General features: G+C 53.5%; 8 protein-coding genes across 8 annotated transcripts; 3 read left to right on the top strand and 5 right to left on the bottom strand.

The window, feature by feature from the left end:
* Positions 1 to 293: 293 nt before the first annotated feature.
* On the top strand, positions 294 to 2,939 carry CONPUDRAFT_136495 (uncharacterized protein). The gene is made up of 8 exons (XM_007769076.1): positions 294 to 584; positions 682 to 750; positions 800 to 865; positions 921 to 1,215; positions 1,272 to 1,480; positions 1,542 to 1,660; positions 1,720 to 2,324; positions 2,387 to 2,939. Exons 1-8 carry the CDS (start codon positions 381 to 383, stop codon positions 2,788 to 2,790), a joined length of 1,971 nt encoding a protein of 656 aa, XP_007767266.1. The 5' UTR covers positions 294 to 380; the 3' UTR covers positions 2,791 to 2,939.
* A 71-nt stretch (positions 2,940 to 3,010) lies between these two features.
* Positions 3,011 to 3,872, bottom strand: CONPUDRAFT_89357 (uncharacterized protein; the record flags this gene model as incomplete). Its single annotated transcript, XM_007769075.1, has 3 exons — positions 3,011 to 3,458; positions 3,685 to 3,735; positions 3,790 to 3,872. The coding sequence occupies 3 exons, from the start codon at positions 3,870 to 3,872 to the stop codon at positions 3,011 to 3,013; spliced, it is 582 nt and encodes a 193-aa protein (XP_007767265.1).
* A 3,613-nt stretch (positions 3,873 to 7,485) lies between these two features.
* On the top strand, positions 7,486 to 8,613 carry CONPUDRAFT_52195 (phosphoglycerate mutase-like protein; the record flags this gene model as incomplete). The annotated part of the gene is made up of 8 exons (XM_007768137.1): positions 7,486 to 7,513; positions 7,568 to 7,596; positions 7,721 to 7,802; positions 7,865 to 8,081; positions 8,137 to 8,197; positions 8,257 to 8,380; positions 8,442 to 8,470; positions 8,533 to 8,613. 8 exons carry the CDS (start codon positions 7,486 to 7,488, stop codon positions 8,611 to 8,613), a joined length of 651 nt encoding a protein of 216 aa, XP_007766327.1.
* A 603-nt stretch (positions 8,614 to 9,216) lies between these two features.
* CONPUDRAFT_152558 (RNA polymerase II-associated protein) lies at positions 9,217 to 13,222 on the bottom strand (the record flags this gene model as incomplete). The annotated part of the gene is made up of 12 exons (XM_007769074.1): positions 9,217 to 9,597; positions 9,651 to 10,013; positions 10,066 to 10,203; positions 10,264 to 10,886; positions 10,943 to 11,659; positions 11,728 to 11,926; positions 11,981 to 12,187; positions 12,247 to 12,420; positions 12,496 to 12,596; positions 12,649 to 12,783; positions 12,834 to 12,944; positions 13,000 to 13,222. 12 exons carry the CDS (start codon positions 13,220 to 13,222, stop codon positions 9,217 to 9,219), a joined length of 3,372 nt encoding a protein of 1,123 aa, XP_007767264.1.
* Positions 13,223 to 14,026: 804 nt separating this feature from the next.
* On the top strand, positions 14,027 to 16,570 carry CONPUDRAFT_53341 (uncharacterized protein; the record flags this gene model as incomplete). The annotated part of the gene is made up of 9 exons (XM_007768215.1): positions 14,027 to 14,416; positions 14,479 to 14,525; positions 14,581 to 14,725; positions 14,778 to 15,216; positions 15,307 to 15,585; positions 15,648 to 15,754; positions 15,846 to 15,915; positions 15,971 to 16,039; positions 16,101 to 16,570. 9 exons carry the CDS (start codon positions 14,027 to 14,029, stop codon positions 16,568 to 16,570), a joined length of 2,016 nt encoding a protein of 671 aa, XP_007766405.1.
* A 384-nt stretch (positions 16,571 to 16,954) lies between these two features.
* CONPUDRAFT_152556 (uncharacterized protein) lies at positions 16,955 to 18,373 on the bottom strand (the record flags this gene model as incomplete). The annotated part of the gene is made up of 3 exons (XM_007769073.1): positions 16,955 to 17,778; positions 17,830 to 17,918; positions 17,976 to 18,373. The coding sequence occupies 3 exons, from the start codon at positions 18,371 to 18,373 to the stop codon at positions 16,955 to 16,957; spliced, it is 1,311 nt and encodes a 436-aa protein (XP_007767263.1).
* A 56-nt stretch (positions 18,374 to 18,429) lies between these two features.
* On the bottom strand, positions 18,430 to 19,274 carry CONPUDRAFT_81429 (uncharacterized protein). The gene is made up of 3 exons (XM_007768393.1): positions 19,097 to 19,274; positions 18,738 to 19,019; positions 18,430 to 18,688 (listed from the first exon to the last, which is right to left on the bottom strand). Exons 1-3 carry the CDS (start codon positions 19,193 to 19,195, stop codon positions 18,437 to 18,439), a joined length of 633 nt encoding a protein of 210 aa, XP_007766583.1. The 5' UTR covers positions 19,196 to 19,274; the 3' UTR covers positions 18,430 to 18,436.
* Positions 19,275 to 19,536: 262 nt separating this feature from the next.
* CONPUDRAFT_164456 (uncharacterized protein) lies at positions 19,537 to 21,828 on the bottom strand (the record flags this gene model as incomplete). The annotated part of the gene is made up of 7 exons (XM_007769072.1): positions 21,658 to 21,828; positions 21,506 to 21,584; positions 21,303 to 21,441; positions 21,034 to 21,252; positions 20,546 to 20,982; positions 20,406 to 20,488; positions 19,537 to 20,357 (listed from the first exon to the last, which is right to left on the bottom strand). The coding sequence occupies exons 3-7, from the start codon at positions 21,381 to 21,383 to the stop codon at positions 19,537 to 19,539; spliced, it is 1,641 nt and encodes a 546-aa protein (XP_007767262.1). The 5' UTR covers positions 21,384 to 21,441; positions 21,506 to 21,584; positions 21,658 to 21,828.
* Between the last annotated feature and the right edge of the window lie 81 nt (positions 21,829 to 21,909).

The following is a 21,909-nucleotide window of genomic DNA, read 5'->3' as shown; positions in this document are numbered from 1 at the left end:
GCGCCCCGAGGAAGGGAGGGATTTCTTCTTTTCGCCCATCCGAACTCGACGCGGTCCCCAATCCATATTCTATGCCGCCAAGCGAACAGACACACTTGTCTAGGAGACATGGAATCATAAGAAATGGTCTCATCTAGGAGTAGCATTAGTTGTACTTGTATCTAGTCTGTATAGTGTATGATATCGCCCACCAATGTCGGAGATCGTATGTCAGGGATTGCACGTGGGTCATTCCCACGGTGACTGAAGGGGGTTGTTGGTGAGTTGGCGCGGGAGTTGGAAAGGCAGAGCATGTCGAGGCCTCGAGTTTGGCCGACGATACATGCGACTGAACCTTTCAATCTCCAGCCATTCTTAACCCGTGGCGCATCCCACACGAGATGAAGCGCTCGCAGGACTTTGTCCCCGCTTCACCCAACCGTTCCTTTTCTCCAATTCACAAGAAGGTCAAGGTCGGCTCTCCCGGCTTCGCTCAGCCAAACCCCTTCGAAACCGCCGAAGTACACCAGTCAGGCTCGCCAGAATGGACACGCGTCGACAAGAGAAAGGCTAAAAAGGCCAGAAAAGCAGAGGCAAAGCAGGAGGTAAGCTCCAATATGCAGCGGCTTATCTCGTCTTGCCGACAAGCCTAGCGAGCCACTGTGCTAACACGAGGCGGGCCGCCTTTTCCTCTCCTTGCAGGCACGAATTCCGCGTTTCATGTACGTGAACAGCGAGATCGTCAAGCGCAGGGATGCTATCCACATTGATGTGCGCCGACTCCGTTCGTGCCCACCATCCCGCTGAGACCTTCACCTAGGACATTCGAGACCTCGTCCTACACCTTGTTGGCGACGCGCCTCCCCCAAACTGGCTCAGAATAGAGGTTCGCGCAAACTCACTGAACCCTTCGATACTCTTTGCTCATCTCAAACACATAGGAAGCGCGTTCAATCAACAAAGTCGTCGCCCTCCTCGTCCCTGGTATAACCCCTTCTTTCATCAATCTCCCGCCCTTGCCCACTTCTGCCACCGCGAACCCCAATCTCCCACTTGCAATACCCCTGCCTTCCGACCATCACAGCGGCATACCATTCATAGCCTCAACCTTTAGCCATGCTTGTCCCACTCGTGCACCTGGCGAGCAGACCCGCATGTGGTCTGTCCTCAGCCAGTTCTTCCAATGCCCCCTCCACCCAGACGAACGGCGCAGGCGCGAGAAAGAGCGCAAGATTTGTACGTCTTCCCCCGCTCGTTTCTTTTCTCCAACAATAGCTCACAGCGTGACGCAGCAGAACGCGTGTTCGACAAAGACCCCACGCAGTACCTCCTCACCCTCCAGCAGATGATCGAGAATGACTACCCCGTCCCTTCCTACTTGGCCGACGTCTTCCAAAAGCCCGACGGCTGGGTCGAGGTGCCCCAGGCCAATGCTGAGGCCGTCAAGTTTCTCCCTCACGACAGGCAGCGTTCGAGATTGTACGCTATCGACTGCGAAATGGCGAGTCTCATTCACACGCCTCCCTTTTGCCTCATTTTCTGACTTGACCTTTGACGTACAGTGCCTGACGGAAGATGGCAAGGAACTCACGCGTGTATGCGTCATTGATTTCGAGACAAACATTGTCGTGTACGACAAACTCGTCAAGCCTCCCAAGCCCGTCATCGACTATCTCACTCGGTGTGTACCTTCCCGTTACCTACCCCCGTTTCTTCACTCACAGGTACTCGCACTCTCAGCTGGTCCGGTATTACCGAAGAGTCCCTCTCAACAGCGACAACGACCCTCCCCGAAGTCCAAGCCTACCTGCTCACCCTCCTCGCCCCGCGCGGGGGCCCCAACGCTATCCTCCTCGGCCACTCCCTCGAGTCCGACCTGCGCGCCCTGCACCTGTGCCACCCTATGTGCATCGATACCGCCGTGATCTACCACCACCCGCGCGGACGGCCGCTCAAGCCCGGGCTCGCGTGGCTCACCAAGAAGTGGGCCGGGCGCGAGATCCAGATGCGCGGCGAGGGCGGGCACGATCCCGAGGAAGATGCCCGCGCGTGTCTTGATTTGTTGAAGCTCAAGATCGCGAACGGCGCGTGGTTTGGGGAGTTTAAGACGGATACAGAGTCCATCTTTGAGCGCATGTCGCGCGCGACGAGGATGGGCGGCGGAGGGGGCACGGTGAGGAGTGCTGTGGTGGATCATGGGAATCCGGGGGTGATGCATGGGAGCAAGGCGAACGCGTGTGTGGGGTGTGCGAGCGACGATGAGGTGTTGAAGGGGCTGCTACAGGTCGTGCCGAGCCATGAGTTTACGTTTGGGCGGTTTACCGGCTTGGCGGATGTGCTTGGCTGTGAGTTCCTCTTTGTCTTACCATCAGACCAATATCAGTACTGACGAGCTCGCGAACCACAGGGGTGACACCCAAAGGCACAATTGAACCTCCACCCACACCTGGCACGCCCGCTATCGCTGGCTCTTCCACGCCCACCTCCTTCCCGGGACTCAAGCCCACCCCACCCTCGCCGTCCCCCGAAATCCTGCAAGCAGCCCAAGAGCGTCTCAACTCGCATCTGCTGTCCCTGTACACCGCTCTGCCCGCGCGCACGGCGTTCATCATCTTCACGGGGCACTCGGACCCGCGGCGCATGTCCGCGCTGAACGGGCGCAAGGCCGCGTTCGAGACCGCGATCAAGAATGGGAGAAAAGCGGAGGACATGGACCGCGCGACGGAGTGGTGGACCGCTGCGGACGGGCGGGAGCTCGAGGAGGAGGTCGAGAAGGCGAAGAGGGGGTTGATGTTTTTGGGTGTTAAGTAGATTGTTGGCGGATAGGGGTGCAGCGACGTTCGCCTGCGCGCTTTGTTTCTTCTGTCGGAGGGTTGTCTTGGCTTTTTGTGTCTTGCGATGTTTCCATTTGCACGTAGATTTGTTTTGCTACGCTTGCAATTGACGTCATCGTTTTCTCGTCGTACAAATATCTCGTTGCCAGTGAGCAGTCAGATGCCTTCACGGCGAGCAGCGTCTCTGAGAACACGATTTATGCGTCCCAGTCCAACCCCAACGCCTCCTTCTCTCTCACAGCACCCTCAACCGCCTCAGCAAACTTCCTAAACACCTCCGTCCCCTCATCCCTCTCTCTCCCTCCCACGCCATCCCCTCTCCTTCCATACGCACCAGCACCCCTCCCATCGACGTTCAACGCCCTCTGCAGCGCCCGCTCGCGCTCCTCGCCCCTCAGCGCGTCGATCTCCACCAGCTGGCGGCGCAGATCGGGGTCCGCGAGGGCTTCGCGTACGGCTTGGGAGGTCGCGAGCGACTCGTATGACCCCAGGGCCAGTGGTTTAGGGTCGTCTCGTTTTAGTGGGTCGGGGTAGGCCGAGGGCTCTTCGACGTAGGGCCAGCGTAGGGAGGTGAGTAGGCGGAGGGGAGCGGCGGATGGGGTGGGTAGGGAGGGATCTTGGTCGATGGTGGATGATGGTGGTTGGCTTGGGGTCAGAGTGGAAGGAGGGGCAGATGCGGGGATGGCTGTTGGGGCTAGGTTGTCTCGCATTCAGATAAGGCTGCAGTGAAGCTCAGACAAGCGACGTACCTTGAGATGGCTGCGAGATAGAGCCCGGGAGAGAACGTGGATCGTCATCCTCTTTCGTAGACTGAGGTTTACAGATCGATTCTAGGTGGCACTTGTGTCAGCTCAAGAGCAACGTCTCAGGCGCCTCGTCAGCGAGGTTACCTTTGTGTTTTCTGAAGCATGATACCGAGCAGCTGAACGACGAAGGTTTGTGAGTCCTTTCATTCATGCAATACTGCTTGACTCACTATACTACTTTGCACGTCGAACAGGTGTACTTGGACTCGTTTTCTTCGCAGATCTGGCACTTCGCTCGCGGTTTCGGAGCCATACCTTGCGTCTGAAACTGTAAGCGCGGTATTTTATAGAAATAGCTACGTGTTCACCATACACCGTTAATATCATTGGAACAAACAGCTCGAGACCTCACCTTGAATGTAGTGCTGACGCGTAGAGCGAATTGCGGCGATGGTGGCAGGAACGAAGAAGGCTTGTGACCGACAGGGGCTAATTCGCTCAAGTTGGCTCCCGCGTCAAGTTCAGGGGCGCTCGCACCTCGTAAGTTGTCACTTGAATTCTTACTCACCCCGTCCCTTGGTCCAAATCCAACATCGGAGTATTTTGGTTTGAATGTGATGTTCTAAGAATGGGCTTATTTCATTATACAGAGCATATTTCGAGTAACCTTACACAAACATAACCGTCGATACGAAGGCGAGAAAGCAGCATATACTAAAATTTACGCCAGAATTTACCACAGACGCATGGAAGAAGATCTAAGCAAGAACGAAAAAAAAAAACTTCATTTTAGCAAAGAGCTTCGGCCCGGGGAAGATACAACGTCGCACAACGACAATAGGATCATCGGAGACCGATCATACGGAGCAATTATGACTGGAAACAAGTCCGGTTGTGAGTCCGCATCATGAGTCGGCGAGAAGCAAACTTTCATGAATCATAGCAAATAATTAGAATTTGAAACGATCTCACAAACATTGCTCCCACACTGCCCTTGATTTCCTCGCCTTTTGTTCCCTCCACTGCATACCTCTTGCAGAAGGCGTGGCAGTACGTGAACCGGAGTGAGACCGTGCTATCACGTACGCAGAGTTGAACGAGCCATTACAGTATGATCCATATCTGACATAGCCACTAAGTCGCATCACCATCGGCTGCACTGCTTTCTTCGATATAATCCGCATGTATACTACTTATCTCCTACATCAACGGCGACTGTGCCATCGGCCCAGTATTTGCTGTGTTCTATCAAAATCCCTGATGTCCGACTCCCGAGTCTATTCCCATCCCCAGAGCACTGCAACTGCACAGATCTTGCCGGGATGATACGAGTTGATGTAAGGCAAACATAACTCAGGCTTTTCCATGTATAGCGAAGTAGACTGTGGGGCGGTATACATGGCTTTAGTGATTGATTGGGCTCAAGGGCTGTTTTATATTCATCATGTGCCTGGCCTGCTCTGGCCTACTCAGGCCACCGGGATCGTGGTACATGACTGTTGGCCCCATTTAGTAATGGTGATTGCGACTGTCTTGAATGAAAAGTCTTATATTTTTAGCCCACTACACGCGAAGTAGATATGGCTGATCCTATTGGTTTCATGTTTTCTACTGATATCACCTGCTAGCAGACTGAGCCTCGCTTCGCACTGGTGTACAAGGTACGCCGTAAGCGAGATATATAACTACTCATCACGACATACAAGACTTCCACTGTACCTGCATTCACGCTTTTTCTTCCCTCGATCATAATGACTATCATTTACAACTCTCCTGAGGCTATCCAAGTTGTGGCAGAATTACGCCCTACTACCTACCTGATATGTGAGCAACTTACTTTCGTGATATATTAGTGACGACGTTATTCTCGGGTCCATTCTAGTATCCCTTGCTGTTGTGGTAATCTATGACTATGGTGAGTCCGAACGGTTTTCCTTGGCTATGTGCGACGCTGATTACGACAGCTCTCAACATGAACCGAGAGGTAGGAGGAGCTCTACAATTTAGTCGTAGCGTGTTTTTATATGTTCGTTGTATGTCTCACTAGGTGCAGTTGATATGGGTACGTAATTTTCAGATCAATCCAACGTCCTTACAACAACTGCATGTCAAGGTACATGGGAAATCCTACTTGTCATATTGCTACGCAATTGTAAGGATTCTAGTCTTGGACGTGTCGACGAGCCGACGATGATCATACTTCCTTTAGCTTCGCTATGGAGGATTGGTGTTTTCCCTGTGAGTTAGCTCAATTTCCTGCATTTTACTCGCTGATAAAGAAATATATCAGGGCATGTATCTGTTCGTAGTATTACTCCGTCCTCCTCCTCAAATTATATTCACTCTGCTACCAGTTTTTTATATGCCTATCCGTGTTTCCGATAAAGTAAGGAGGAAGCCAAGTTTCACTCATGGTAGATGCCTGTGCTAATCGATATCATCTGTAGGCGTAAGCAGAATACTTCATTTGCCAAGTAGAGGCATTGATATTGTGGCCGTTCTCATTGGTAAAAAGCTGTAAGTGATATTTCATTTAGAAATATTCCGATAATGACTATTGGATCATGGCCCATGTTCCAGGTTCCACATTGCTCATCTTGGTGGACGGTATACTACCAATAATCTTGCAAGTGGCAGTTCAAGGTACGTCAACAAAATAACCATATCTATCAGATGAGAGTAAGATGTACTCAGGAGTCATGATGGCTCGTGTCTGCGCGCTTTACGAGAACTCCAGAGGGGTGTTATTTCCTCTTTCGGGAGGATTTGTACTCGTCCAGCTTCTCAACACCACTACAACCCTTGTGATTACTGTCCCGGGGCCTCACGGAATTACATGTGGGTACACTGACTTATCTCATCATCCGTTAAACTGAAAATCACTGTTAGCCCAAGAGGGTATTTTCCTTGGGGTTCCCTCGTGTGTTGTTTCACAGCCAACTCAACTTTTGTACTGGATGTACACCGCTCCTAACGCAATCAATTGTGTCTACGAGCTGATATTAGTCATTATGCTCGTTTATCGCACTCTTTGGCAACTTCGTGAACATAGACATCGGAGCTCTGCTCTGGGTTTCAAAGGTCTCGTGGATGTCCTTTTCAAACAAGGCCTGCTATATTTCCTATGGTAAATATTCCTTGCTGAAGCAAGAACACTACTCAACATGATTTATAGGGCAATCAGCTTTGGAATCCTGTCGACCGTTGATAACAACGCAGCACAGTTCAATCTGGTAGGTTCTATGCACCTACTCAGTCGACTGACTGCCGAGGATCTGACAAAATTCTGCTCAGAGTCCCATAGCAGAGATCATCCTGAACTCCATCGTCACAAGCCTGCAATCAGGATTTTTCTGCATTCTAGGGCCGTGGCTTATTCTCTCTGTTCGAGAAAACGCCATAACACAGCAATATGGTGGCTCACTGAGAGTGACAAGGGAGGAAGTCAGCACAGTGGCGTTTCAAAGATCACCACCGATGGTTGACAATACTGAATTGGTCTCGCATGACGAAGATGTTGTTGGAGATCATGCCATGCCATGAGGATCCCGCCGTGCGTTAATCGGCCTAGGTTCAACTTGCTGCTATCCATGGGCAGGCGTCTCTTTTGTTGTTCTAAGACTGTTCAAATATATACATTTTTATATTTGATCTCTGTTTGAGTTAACCTTATCATTATGTTTCAATTCATTAATATTTAATAGTGACACTGGAGAGGTTGAAAAGGTCCGATTATGACCGATGGCCGAATGTACTATTTTACTTGACATCACCCGTGACCTACTTTCTCCTTCTCCAATACTCATACATATCGTCACATATGACATCCTATCTCTCCATGTAGTATTATATCCCAAAAGTCACTACAAAAGCTACGAAAACTCAACGCCCTTTACTCCTGCACACCCAGTACGATGACCAGACCTATGCCTCGCCTGCTTCTGGTTCGACATGGTAAGTGATAAGCAGTATGGTTTTACTGCGGCTGTCTGTATCGCGTTTCACTAGGAGAGACAGAGTGGTCATTGAATGGGTTTGTCGACTCTTGGCTTCTATTAATGGGGTACGCAGCTACTCATTGCTTTCGTCCATTTTTGATTGCATAGGAGACATGTATGAGCGCGAAGAATCACTCCAATCCCAATTCTAACTTCATGTCAGACCGGCCGAAGCGACATCGCTCTCACTGCCCGAGGCGAGCAGCAAGTGAGAGAGATGGCCCCTCTTCTTATTGGTGAAGGAAGTACGTGTCAAGTCACCCAAATTTGACCTGGGAACCCGTGTTTAGTAGCCCATTCATATCAGGGGCTATCGACCCTAAGGACCTATGCACGGTTTTGGTATCGCCTCGAAGTCGGACGCAGAAGACGTTTGATTTATTATTCGAGAACATACCCGCGTCTGACATGCCTAGTCGTATTCTTAGCGAGGAGGTGCGGGAATGGGATTACGGAGAATACGAGGGACTGCGGACAAAAGAAGTCAGAGAAAAGCAGCCAGACTGGGACGTTTGGCGTGATGGGTTCGTGGCATTTCACCTTGAACGGGACTGCTCAATAACGATAGGCGGTTAATAGGTGCGTAGGGGGAGAAAGTGCCGACGAGATGCGTGATCGCGCTGACAAGGTTATCGCAATGGTGAGTTAGCGCATTATTCACGCAAGGCAGATTGTGAACAAAAGTGACCACTTGCGTAGGTTCGTCAGCACCACAAAGAATACGTCGAGGGAAGCAGTCATACACGGGACGTTTTGATTATTGCTCACGGTCACATCAATGGAGCGTTGGTGGTTCGATGGCTCAATTCCGACCTTGGCTTAGGTGAGTTGGGTATTTACATGAAACTTTATCAAATCCGGAAGAAATGAACATTCACGGGTAGGGACTCACTTCAACGTGAAACCCGGAGGCGTAAGTCAACCATCTCCTGGGATCTAGGAAGATTGCTTAGCTGATCGGCGCCCGATCGACAGGTTACCATCCTGAGTTATAATCACGACTCTTTGAATGAGCCGGCTCTTGATGGGTTTAACCTCTATGCTGACCTAAAATAAGCTAGTGTAGTCGGAGCACAAGATGTTTAATCACGACGAGGTCAATGCCATGAACCATTGGAACCAAGTGACAAGATAACATATTCCTAAGAAATACATTGGGGTACTCATCACCTGTGTCTTCGAATCATCGTCACTGCCGTTTGATGAGAATCTCACTCCTGGCAGCTTTGCCGCGTATCTAGCTTCGTCTCCGGAGAGTCGACCAGGATCATAAAGCACTTATACCTCGTGAATACTGTACGTCTACAACGATGTTTACATACAGTTTTTATCCAAGAACCACGGACGTTCGCTCCGCACTCTGTGTCCCTTGCTCTACATATAGCAACCAGCAACGCTTGAAAGACCTGTTAATCAGCAGCAATGCTATATCCGCGTATGTGGATTTATCGGTGATGCATGTCTATAAATGATGCATACAGAAAGAACAGCGTAACGATAGCAAGCGAGACCCAGAGAACTAAGAGCTTTGAACAAATCGTACCAGAGGTCATGACATATCCTCATCGTCCGTGTCCGAGAGGATTTCTTTGCTTTTACTGTAACACGTCGCATCAGCAAGCGATCAACGAGACGAGACAGGAAGAGAAATGGCGCGTACTACTGCTTCTTCCGTGGACCCGTGGCTTCTTGGTCGTCCTCATCGCGGACCACGCGCTTCTTGTTCAATCGCTTCTTAGGCTTTGAGTCGACACCATCGTCGCTGAACAAACCGCCCTCATCCTCCTCGGCATCTGCAGAAGCAGGCTTCTTTGTTCTCCGCTTCTTCTTCGGCTCGGCGCCCGCGACCGCATCCTCGCCTGCGCTGTCGGCCTCCACCTTGACCTTCTTAGCGCCCTGCTTGCGAGGACGCTTTTCGCGCGTCTCCTCGTCGCTCGAGTCGGCGTAGCCCTTCATCCACTCGGCCGCTTCTTCCTGCTGCCGCTTGCGCGTCTCGCGGAGCGCTTCTGCCTCTACGCGGCGCTGGTCCTCTTTCTCTTTCTGCAACCAACATGAGTACGTGTGTTCTCACCAAAGAGAAACGGGACGCGAACCTCGATAGCCTCCAACCTCAGCCTCTCCTCCAACCGCCTCTGCCTAACTGCATCCAGCTTCTCCCGCGCCTCGTCCTCGAACTGGCGCTGGTTCGCGATCTGCTCCTCCGCCCTCCGCAGCATGCCTTCGCCATACTTCATCCGCTGTTCGGCAAGCTCCCTGTCGTACGGCACTGCCGCCGATGGGTCCGCAGTGAGCTCGCCGAAGGCCTTGTTGCCTTGCTTCGCCTGTTCGATGGCCTCCTCAAGCTCGGCAACACTTCGCTTGGCTGGGGGAATATTGAATAGAAGTTCAGCAGCTTTCTGCTGGATGACAGCGATATTGTACGTCGTGGCCTTGTCTTCTGGTTCGAGGGCTCGTGCCTGTGCACACGTCAAACTTTGATCCGCGATGGCTAGCGAAAGGCCGACGTACCATTTCGGCATATTTGAGCGCGCTTTTCATGGACGCGTACGACTGGTCTTTGTTCGCCTTGGCGTACCAAGCGCGGCATTGCTGCATCAGCACATTGGCGTTCTTGTTATCGAAGAACCGCGAGCTCGCCGTCTCGTACTACATCCACCCGTCAGTCAGCAAAACCAGAAACAACACAGAAATGAAGGGAACACCCACACTCTCAAGCGCCCTGTCAAAGTCCTCGCGCACATAGTAACAGTGCCCCATATTGACATACACGTCACCCGTGCTGATACTCTCCCGGATCTTCGCAAACACCTCCAGCGCGTCCCTCGCACTCCTCACCCTCCGCTGCGCCTCGTCCGCACTACCAGCCGAATGCCCGGCACCGACCAAGCTCCCGAGCGCGTCCTCAGCCGTCACAATCGCCAGGCCCTGCGCCGCAACCGCACAGCACGGATCGAGCACCAGCGCCTTGTCGTAGAACTCCGCGCTCCTCACGAAGCCCTTCTTGCGCTCTGCGAGCTGCGCGGGGTCGAGCGGGGGCCGCAGCATCTCGCGGTTCATCATGTAGTGCACGAGCGCGGCGGCGCAATGCGCGTACACGTCGTGCTTGTTGTGGTCGCTGAGCGTCGCGTACACGAAGTTGTATGCCGCCCTGAGCGGCTGCATGTGGACCTGCCCGAATGTGGTCGGCGCAGCGGAGGAGACGAGGAAGTGCGTGTAATAAGCGCGTAGGGTAAGATGGGAAGGTTGTGATGTGAGCGCTTGTTTGAGGAGGTCGTGGGCTTCGTTGGACTGGTGGGATTTGTAGAGCATGTCTGCGAGGCGGATCTTCGCTGTATACACGAACGCTCGTAAGTGTTCGATTGTATAGAGGAGAGAAAGTACATACCATCGATATACTCAGGATGCCGCGCGAGCAGCTTATCGTATGCCTCCTTCGCTCTCTCCAGGTCACCGCTGTCCTCGTACACCCTCGCCAGGTTGTACAACATCGTCGTCGCCATCGCCTCCCCGTTCTGCTTCTCTCTCGCGTCCCCCTGCTGCGCCAGCGCGCTCGCCTTAATCAACGCATCCTCATACATCCTCTGCGCCTCCTCCAGCGCCCCATCCATATGCGCCAGCGCCGCCAGATTATTCACCAGCCTCGGATCCACCCGCTCCGCGCCCCCAACAGCCGCCGCCACCTCGCTCACCCTCAACGCATCCCTCAGCGCCTTGCGCGTCCGCTCCGGCGCCTCCTCCTGCCACAGCCTCGCGATCTCCGCATGCATATCCACATCGCCCGCCACCCACCCGCACATCTTGCCCCCGCCCCACGTCGAGCCGGCCGCGACGACAGCAGCGACCTTGACAGACGCGTGCACCGCCGTGCTCTGCGTGATCGCGGGGCGGAGCAAGCCGCCCTGCTCGGCCTCTTCGTGCATGCGCTGCGCGCGGTCGTACAGCTCGCGCGCCTTCACCTTCTCCTGCGCCGCGTCAGACGAGGACATGCCCGGGCGCGGGGAGGCGCGGAGCGAGGCGAGGAAGACGAGCGCATCGGCGGATTTTGTGGGATTGGGCGGCTGGACGAGGGTGTCGAGGGTGTGAATCGCGGCTGCTATCTCGCCTACAGTCCCGAAGGAAACAGCGACGGGTTGAGTTCTCGGGTCAGAAGGAAGAAAGTGGGAGACGCACCAGATTGAGTTTGCGTCTGCGCGAGACCGATCGCACCGAGAATGTGGTGCGGCTGGCCCTCCGCGGCGGTCATGAAGAGCCTCGTCGCCTCTGGGACATGACCCTGGGCATGCAGAACACGCGCAGTGCGGATGTATCCCTCGGTAACAACTGGCAGCGTATCCGCGAACTGGATCGTGCGCTCGGCTAGCTTCAGCGCCTGTAATTGTATCAGCGATGAGTAACAAGGAGACGGCAGCAAGATGAGACTCACAGTCTTGTAGTTTCCCTTGCGCACGAACAGCTCACACAATACATTTGCAGCCGCCGCGCTCTTATTGTTCGTTTTAAACGCACGCTCGATGTGCTTCGTGCCCACACGGAACGAGTTTGCGCGCTCTTCTTCGGGGCGAGACTCATTCTTGGATGCGTTGATGGCTTCGAGACCGAGCAGGAGCTGCGTCGACCATTGTGTCGGGTTCTATCCATGACCCAAGTCCTTTGTCAATCAAGAGAGGATGTTACGTGCGAGTGACGTACGACTTCGGCAGAGCGCAGCCACGCAGAGCGCGCCTTCGCTTTGTGGTCCATTGCCCAAAGACAGAGGCCGATGCCGATGCGGGGGTCGGGGAGACAGCGGGGGTTCAACTGGAGGATTTGTTGGAAGAGCTTGAGCGCTTGCGGGTATTGCCTGCGTGCATACAGTAGCCGAGCCTATTGATAGCGCGAAGGGTCGAGTTGAGCGGCCGAGGGTGGGAAGTCCAAGGAAGGGATGGAGAAGGAGCGTACCTTGCCCATGAGCGCTACGAGGTTGGTGGGCTTCTCCGCAAGAACACCTTCAAAGGATCGGAGCGCGTCTTCCATTGAGCGCGTGGCGAACTGATGTATACCTAGAAAAGAACGTTCGCTTCGAGAAGGGGTAATAGAAGATGATAGACGCACCTCGAGTCAAAAATGACAATGCTCCCCCGACACTCTCACCTCCCTCGGCTGCAACCCTATCCCCCATATTCAAGTACTGCGCAGCCTCACGGTGGTACTCCTCTTTGGTTCGCTCTCCGGTCAGAACATCCTCGCCTACAAGCGCATCAGCGGCAGCTGGGGCTGGAAGCACCGCATACACTTACGAACGCCGGGCAGGTGGAGCTTTGGCGCTTGACGCGCATAGGCAATCTGGATGTTGGCAAGTAAGGAATATATGGGCTGTGACTGAGCACTCTGTCCGTTGCTCTGTAACGCTGTTGAGCTGATGAGCACGCTTGACGTTTATGACTATATAGCGAGAACACACACATTCCAGTGCAGCATTGGCTATCCGCTCTGCTGCCTCTAGATGACCTTTGCGCCAATACTCGCTCGCTAGACGCGCCCATACCGAGACCTTGCACTGTCCCTCACGGAGGAGTTCAAGGACATCTTCTGGATTTGAGTCGAGGTCCGCAAGGTCGATAGTGATGATTTCTTGACCGCCAAGTTCGATGTCTATGGAGCGGGAGGCGGGTGTAGGACCATCCATGCTGGTCGAGGTGGGGCGAGGATATTTGACCTTGCAGAAAGTGTAACCTAGAGGTGAAGAGAGTCGAGCAGAGCGAAAGAAAGAAAGTGAGAGTGGGGGCGGTGGGCTGTGGTAGACTTTCCAAGGAGCGCTCGGGGGAGAAAGCGTTAACGGCGCGTCCGGATTCCGATCGCGTGCTGCCTCTCCTCGCAGGACCCCGTGGCCTCCCTCAGGCAATGGCGACTCGAGCAGATTTCACCTCGCCACGTAAAATACGGAATAAGCCAAACTATCATATGGAATCTTAACGAAAGCGTGTGTACAACCCAACACCCGTCCCAGATTCCTTGACATTGACCAAGACGCCAGCGAAGGAAGAGATGGAAAAGAGTGGTTCGGGGTCCGGATGTGGCTCGTTTCGGACAACAGGCGGGACACCAAACAATGACCAAATATTCTCCTCCTCACCCTGGGCAGCGTCGGCGCCCATAACGAGCTCGCCCCACCCTATCGACTCTCCTCGGACTCTTCTTTCTTGGGTAGCGTGCTTCAAGACAAAACTCCATAAGCCACTTGGGCAACGCCGGGGCTTCCGGGACCCTCACCGGTGACGACACGGCCGACGACGCGACGACGTGCTGATCGTGAGCTGGGCCCAAGGTGCGTTGTCAACTATTTGCCTATATGCTGTATTTGCTCACTGGCACACTTCCTGTATCCACGGACAGACCTCCCTTCCCCTCCCCTGCCCCTCCGCCGTGCATTCTCTTGTTCTGATCCTCGGGGCCATCCCATCTTGCCCCGACCTTCCCGCCGTTGAACGCAATGACGGTCACTCACCGCAAACGCCAGACGCAGCCCGACGAGATCCAAAGTGCGTGTTTTTGTCCATGTAGCCCCTCTCCCGCGTCGCGTCTCCTCCTCTGCCCATGCGCCATTTCTCACGCTTCCTTTTATGTAACCCCGTCCTCCCTCCTCCCCCCTCGCCTTCCCGCCATTTGTGTTATCCATCGTCGCCACGAATACACAGCCGTCAACGAGCCCGGCCTCCAGATCCAATGCGATGCCTGTCTCTGTGACCTTACCCACTCCGTACGCATCAAGTGCGCCGACCCTATATGCGAGCCCGGCGATGGCGTTGATATCTGTCCGGCCTGTTTTTGTGCAGGCAAGGAGTTTGCCAAGCACAAGCGCGGCCATGCGTACCGCGTTATCGTGCGTTGTCCCCTCCTTATATACCCGCGTCACCCTACCTTCCCTAACGGGAACTCTCGTAGGAACTGCACTCGTACCCGATATTCACCGCAGACTGGGGAGCTGATGAGTATGCCATCACCTCTACCCACTATCTCTGTTTGGTTAATCAAAGACAACGACAGAGAACTCCTTCTCCTCGAAGGCATCGCCCTCCAGGGCATCGGCAACTGGCAATCCATCGCCGAGCACGTAGGCACCCGTACACGAGAAGATGTCGAGAAGCACTACAACACCGTCTATGTCGACTCCCCCGAGTGGCCACTACCCGTGCGTATGCATTCCTCATATTCGCTACCCTCATTCTCATACCACTCCCCAGAAATCAGACCCTTTACCAGACATCGATCCCGCCGACTTCCTCGAACGCAAGCGCCGCCGCATATCCACCCTACACACCCTCCCCCCACCTCCCAAAGTCGCACCCACAAGCGCGCCCGGCGTACATGAAGTCGCCACCTTCCTCCCGGGGCGCCTCGAGTTTGAGCACGAGCTCGACAACGACGCCGAGGACCTCGTCAAGGACCTCGAGTTCGGCGTGTGCCATGCGTGGGGCGGCGACGCGATCGTCGAGGACGAGCTCGACGCCGACGTCCTCGCGCGCGCCAAGATGGCCGAGGAGCGGCGCGGCATGTCCGTCACGCCTGTGCCGGGCGTGAACGGCGTGAACGGCGTCAATGGGCTTGCGAACGGGCACCTGACGAACGGAGAGATCAAGCGCGATCCGAGCCCCGTCAAGCCCGAGGAACCGCTCCTCAACGGTGTCTCCTCCTCGTCCGCTGGCCCTTCCTCGTCTCTGAACGGCCGTGGTCACCACAGCAAAACCAACCACGACGGTGGCGACGGTGAAGACGACCCCAACGCCGACGAAGCGACCCAGCCGCCGCCATTCGAGACCCAGTCGTCACTGGAATTCAAGCTGACGCTGCTGGCGATGTACAACCAGCGCGTCGACAAGCGGCACGAGGCCAAGGGGGTCATGTTCGAGCGCGGCCTGCTCGAGTACAAGAAGATGCAGGCGGCCGAGAAGAAGCGGCCAAAGGATGAAAAGGAGATTTTGCAAAGATTGAGGCCGTTCGCGAGGCTGCAAACGGCAGAGGACTACGAGGCGTTCTCGACGGATATCCTGTGTGAGTGCTCTCTGTGTTCTATAAGGGTCTAGAAGAGGTGCTGATCCAGGTATGGGAAACAGACGAGGCGATGTTGCGGAAGCGAATACAGGATCTGCAGCATTATCGACGGATGGGCCTGCTCACGCCGGGGGACATTGACAAGTACGAGGTGGACTTTCAGAGACGGGTGCGTATATCATTTCCTTCTCCTTCTCCCCTAGCCCTCCGCCCTCCGCCCTGGTCATATCTGACTCATTTTCGACTCGTGTCATGATTAGCAACAAGCGAAGGCGAACCTCACGCGCGACTACTATTCTTCCGAACGCCTATCGCAGCTTCGCGGCGGCCGTGCGTCTTTTTACGGATCACCTTGTCTCTTGCTGATTGTCCGCCAAACGCACAGGCGACTCCCACGAGCGCGAATCTACACCCAAACTCAACACCGCAACCAACACCGCCCCCCGAAAACAACGTACGCACCTCTGCCCCCTTTCCCCCTTCTCCTCTGCCACTCACCCAACCCCCCTCCGCAGCCGCCCCGCTCAACCTCGCCAACTCCCCGTCCCTCCACCTCCTCACACCAGGCGAACAGACCCTCTGCTCGCAGCTGCGCATCCTGCCCAAGCCCTACCTCGTCATCAAAGAGACCCTCGTGCGCGAGTACGCGCGCCGCGGCGGCAAGCTCCGCCGGCGCGAGGCGCGCGACCTCGTCAAGATCGACGTGAACAAGACCGCGCGCGTGTGGGACTTTCTCGTCCAGATGGGGTTCTTGAAGATTCTGCCGGACGCGGTGTCGGCGCCGGCTCCGGTGTCTGCGGCCAGCGCGGGTGGCGGAGGCGCGGGTGCAGGTGCAGGTGCGAGCGCGAATGCGAATGCGGCGGGAGGAGCGGAGCATTCGGCGATGAGCTTGAGCGCGTCGCCGTCAAAGGACTTTTTGCGCGTTTCGCCGATGGCGTTTGGGTCGACGAGTCCAAAGGCGAGGCCAACACCGGGGCCTACATGACGGAGTCCCAGTTTGTTTATGCCCTTCCTCTGTCGTCCGTCCGCTACCATCCTTGTCGTTACACCGCATATGCATGCTCGCTACCTCACCTCATGTCTCCTTCTTTCCGTCCGTTCCCGTCTGCTAGTACCTACCTACCTAACTATCCACCCACGCAATTGTAACTTATCATCACGCATATTGCTGTCATATTACGCTCCTGCCTTCCCCCTCTATTTGATCGTTTCTTGTCTCATTCTTTTATTCAGTACATTATCAATTTAACGATACGGACGTAAAGCCCACTACCCATGATGCAGGTTCTATAGCCCGAGGAAGTTATCATCTGCTGTCCATCGCAGGGGACGCCCTATAACATGACATTTGTTGATGAATAAAGTAGCACTACGGTTGACGTTGAAGCCCGGCGAGCGCTTGATCCACTCGTCGCTTGTTTTTTTCAGTGATGCTTGGATCCAGACCTTCATCCTCGGCTATGTTCGCTGCTGCACTGACAGCGCCAGACGCAAAGTGCAGCGCACGCTGGTGCTGCCCGAGTTTCAGCGCCATCTGCGCCGCATTTCCGAGCGCGATAACGAGCTGCTTCCGCGCCCCACGAATCTCCGCTGTGTAAGCGCCGTCCGTGTGCGTGTCCAGCGCGATCAGAGCCAGGGCAAGCTCAGCGGCGCTCGTAAAGAATGAGCACGTCAGATTGATGTCGCCCCCTTCCTTCCCCTCCTTCCCTTGCTTGAGATGGTCCCGGCCTCCTTGTATGGTGCCGAGGATGCGTTCCTGTGCAATGGTGATGACTCGTCGGATTATTTCTGGATGAGTTATCTGTTTAATATGCTCGAGCGACGTCGATGAAGAAAGCCCGGCTGGCGCCTTTCTGAGTGCCTGTATGCCGGCGATTGCTTTCCTTTGTGCGAGAATAACGAGGAGGCGAATGAGTGCAATAGGGCCGAGAATAGCTTGGCTACAGATGATGAATGGAATACCCGTCTTGGTGCCAGTGGTGGGCGAGTTAGAAACTGTAGGATACCGAAGCACGCCACGGCCGTACAGCATCTCGTCCCCACCACCGACCTGATCGGGGAGCTTGCAAGGTTTTTGGCAGCTGTGATAAGCTATATGAAGGAACGACTCAATCTGGGCGTTCGTGATGCTGCATGATTGAGCTTGGTGTGTCAGAGTTGTGATTAAGCGCAATGTTGCAACACGACAGTTGACTACGATTATCAGCATGAGTACTAATTTCTTGATCAAATGAGGATACATACCACGGAACTCGAAAAGTTGTGTGAAGTTTATTTCTCCTGGTGTGCTGATTGTATTCAGGTCAGCGGCAATGATTGTGTCGTTGTAATTTCTGATGCAAAGTCATATCAGAGTTTTGGACGGATAGTGGTCGTTAACAGCTATTTACCGGTAGATTTTACCCATATCTTCTTCTTCAATGTGCATCCACACCTCAATAAGCTTCTCGCTCCAATCACGACACGCTGTCAAGGTAGTCGTTGCGTGCATAATCGCCTTCAAATCACGAGCCTCTGATGACTTGCACATCGTCGGAATCTCAGACTGAGGAGAGATCCCCGGTATGACGTAGTCTGGCCAGTTGAATATTAGGCCTAATATCTCACAGGCTGTCGAGGGAACCTGAATCTCCGGGTATTCTGACGGTCTGTCGAGAATAGCGCAGTCAAGTAAAAGATCGAGGATATGGGGCCTTTTCTTCAGAATGTCAAGGGAGAAATTGCGCGGCTGGGTAGGGTCCGTATTAAGAATAGCATGAACAGCCCACATGCCGCTATCTTGAGACATGGCGTGGATCCTTGGCGCGGATTTGATTGCGATTTTGGGATGTACCTTCAAGAAGAATGAATTTTATCGAAAGATAGTAATACAAATGGTTGTTACATTCGGATTTCTTAGGAACATTGTATTCTGCCATGACGTCGCCGGATCAAGCATCTGCTTGATCAAAGTCTCTGGTCCCTGTAGCCCATGATCGCAGATTGTCTCTATAATTTCTGCAGCTACGTCAGAAGAAATCTGTAGCCCGAGGGACTCGTCCGCAAGTGTGCGAAGGGTATTAGTGGCAAGGTAATGCATGATACATAACCGATGTCGCATGTACTATGAACGTGTCATTATGACATCATGAATGGCACACGCAGACACTCACCTGCAAACACAAGTCGACAATGTCCTCTTTTAACATTTCTTTCAACACATGTTGCCGCTCAGCACTGTTGCCGCTCAGCATCAGACCGCATAGGCATTGCATCGCCCAGTATTGAGCGCTATATCTCTCAATAGGCACCCGACGTCCCGACCAATCGTGTTTCGAAACATCCATCATCGTAGGTACCACACCTGCGTTTATGCACAAGAGCGCAAAAGAGGATAAGTGCGTGTTTTGGCCTAGAGCCTTCCGATTTTTGAGGATCTCTTCAGATAGACCTCCCTACGGGGACACAGTTAAGCATCTCATTTCGGTTTCCAACTCTTCGCAGTACTACAAAGCGCAACAGCGAGACTCACAATGCATTGCAGGGTGATCATTGGGTCCTCGTTAGGGTCCATTAGCTTTGAGAAAAACCCCATCAGTATGCCGCATCGGCGTGGCTCCGGAGCAGACATTATTTGGTGTAGATGCCGCTGAAACAAAGTCTCCGAAACTGGTGCCACTCTATCAGAGGCAGGGAAGGCTTGAGAATGCATCTTGTCGCTTGACTCGTGAGTGTCGATGAGGGGCGAACGATGGACGTCAATGAACAAAGAGGCAGTGGCGCCGCCGAACCCTAGCCCAAGTGCTGTGGCGCTCGGCCCGGAGGGCTGCCTGCCTGTCACATTTTTCAGACTCCGCCCACGTGGGGTTTATGTAAGGTACACTAGGCAACACCCCCTGTTCTTGAGAAACTCTTTGATAGGTCTCGTAGCGAAAGAGGCCAAAGACACCATCTACTATTACTACAGTAGTTCTATGTGTGACGCTGAAGTGCAGCAAGCGCTTGACTCGCACGCCGCTTGTTTTTCTCGATGATAGCAGGATCCAGACCTTCATCCTCAGAAATGTCTTCCGCTGCACCAACGGCACCAGACGCAAAGTGTAGCGCTCGCTGATACTGGCTGAGATTCAGTGCAATCTGCGCGGCATTTCCGAGCGCAATGACAAGCTGTTTCCGCACCCCCCGAACTTCTTCCGTGTAAGCGCCGTCTGTATACGTATCCAGCGCAATGAGGGCCAAGGCGAGTTCAGCGGCGCTCGCAAACATTGCACCCGTAAGATTGATGGTTCCCCCATCTTTCCCCCTTAGAAGCTGTTTCCGGCCTCTTTGAATTTGGGCAAGTATGCGTTCCTGTGAGATGGTAATCGCCCGTCGAATTATGTCAGGGTGCGTGATCTGTTTAACTTGTTTGAGCGACGTAGATGGCGAAAGCCCGGGTGGTGCCTTGCGCAGCGCCTGTACGCCAGCTAGTGCGCTTCTTTGTGCAAGAACGACCAGTAGTCGAATAAGCGCGATGGGGCCAAGAACTGTCTGCTCAAGGACTATGAATGGGATACCTACGGGTTTTTCTTGGAACTGGGACACCGCAGGGTAATGAAATATGCCACGATCGTACTCAAGGCGAGCAAACGCTGCCTCTTCTGTGTCAGCGTCGCCGAATCGTTTGACATGGTCGTGACAGCCTCGGTAGGCCAGGTGGAGGAGAGACTCGATCTGAACATTATTGACACCACATGTCTGGGATGCATGCGTCAAAGACGCAATCAAACGCAGTATTGACACGCGACAAGTGGCTGCAGTTGTCATGAGATAAACATCCACTAATTAATTGCGGTACATACTTCGGAATGTAAAGAGTTTGGCAAATTCTGATTCACCTGGTGGGCTGGTTGTAGTAGCAGAGTTAAGGTGTCTGGTGAAATGACTAGTCGTGATTTGTAAGCGCCTTTGATCTATGGTCGACTAGGTGTAATGTGCATACCGTCGAACCGTCTCCATGTCTTCTTCTTCTATATGCATCCATACCTCAATAAGCTTCTCGCTCCAGTCCTGACGCGATGTCAAAACGGATAATGCTTGCGCCATCACCTTCAAATCGCGCGATTCTGATGTCTTGTACACCGTTGGGACAGGCGGAGAGAGCCCCGGTACAATGTAATCCGACCAGTCCAGTAATAGACATAGCACCTCACAGGCTGTCGCAGGAACCTGAGTTTCTGGATAGACTGGTGGTCGATTAAGAATCGCGCAATCCAGAAGAAGGTCAAGGATTTGAGGCCTCTTCTTGAGGATGTCAAGACAAAAACTCCGTGGTTGGATAGGGAAAGTATGAAGAATGCCGTGTACGGTCCACATCCCGCTATTTTGAACCATGGCATGAATCCTCGGAGCGCCTTTACTCGCGACTTCGGGACTTATCTTTAAAACATATCAATCACATAGAAGGACAACAGTACAGTCGGCGCCTACATCCGTTTTACCCATGAACATTGCGCTCTGCCATGCCGTCGCGGGATCCAGCATCTGTCTGATGAAAGTCTCCGGCCCTTGTAGCGCATAATCACAGAGTAGCTCGATGATTTCGCCTGCAGTATCAGAGGATATGTGGAGCCCCAAGAATGCGTCCGCAAGCGCGCGGAGAGAATTGACAGCAAGACTACGCATCATACATAACTGGTGTCGCATGTACTGTAAAACGTATCTTGTCAGTGCCATTCGTAGTGCAGCTAGAAACTTACTCGTAAGAATACACCAACGACATCCTCTTTCAACATCTCTTTCAGCAAACTCAGCTTCTCAGAAGCGTTTCCGCTCTGCATGAGATTACACAGGCCCTGCAATGCCCAGTACTGAGCATTGTATCTCTCTTTGTATGCTCTGTGTGTTGGCCATTCCTGTTTTGAGATAGCCATCATGGTAGGAACGATACCTGCGTTCATACACGAGTGCGCAAACGGTGTGAAGTGTGTGCTGGACCCTTGAGTTTTCCAATCAACTCGGAATGCTTCATGAATGGCGCCCTAGAGAGTCGCCAGGAAGATCATTATCAGACCACTTCCGGCCGCCCATAGCTAGTCAGCTAGGGAAACTCACGGTACATTGCTGGACGAATACTGGATCCTCCTGAGGTTCCACTAGCCTTGCGAACACTTTCTTTAGATCATCACCTCGGTGTGGTTCCGAAGCAAACATTATTTCTTGTATAATCCGCGAAGCTTCTTGTGTCATTACGTATCACGAAAGAGAAGATATAGGAAGGCAGACACTTTGCCGGATATGAGGCGATGGCAAGCAATCAGCGTAGATCAACAGCAATGAACGCGGTGCAACGTAGCCAAGTTTACG

This window comes from Coniophora puteana (assembly GCF_000271625.1).
Source record: "Coniophora puteana RWD-64-598 SS2 unplaced genomic scaffold CONPUscaffold_4, whole genome shotgun sequence".
In the NCBI taxonomy this organism is placed as follows: domain Eukaryota; kingdom Fungi; phylum Basidiomycota; class Agaricomycetes; order Boletales; family Coniophoraceae; genus Coniophora; species Coniophora puteana.
This window is presented reverse-complemented; position numbering and strand designations above follow the sequence as displayed.

What these genes read in the sequence shown, in the direction of transcription:
- CONPUDRAFT_136495 (XM_007769076.1), top strand. Translation starts at nt 381, where the DNA reads ATGAAGCGCTCGCAGGACTTTGTCCCCGCTTCACCCAACCGTTCCTTT. An exon ending in GGGATGCTATCCACATTGAT is followed by an intron (nt 751 to 799) that starts GTGCGCCGACTC and finishes ACCTTCACCTAG; the next exon opens with GACATTCGAGACCTCGTCCT. An exon ending in ACGCTATCGACTGCGAAATG is followed by an intron (nt 1,481 to 1,541) that starts GCGAGTCTCATT and finishes TTTGACGTACAG; the next exon opens with TGCCTGACGGAAGATGGCAA.
- CONPUDRAFT_81429 (XM_007768393.1), bottom strand. Translation starts at nt 19,195, where the DNA reads ATGTCTGCTCCGGAGCCACGCCGATGCGGCATACTGATGGGGTTTTTC. An exon ending in TGATCACCCTGCAATGCATT is followed by an intron (nt 19,020 to 19,096) that starts GTGAGTCTCGCT and finishes GTGTCCCCGTAG; the next exon opens with GGAGGTCTATCTGAAGAGAT. An exon ending in TTGTCGACTTGTGTTTGCAG is followed by an intron (nt 18,689 to 18,737) that starts GTGAGTGTCTGC and finishes ACACGTTCATAG; the next exon opens with TACATGCGACATCGGTTATG.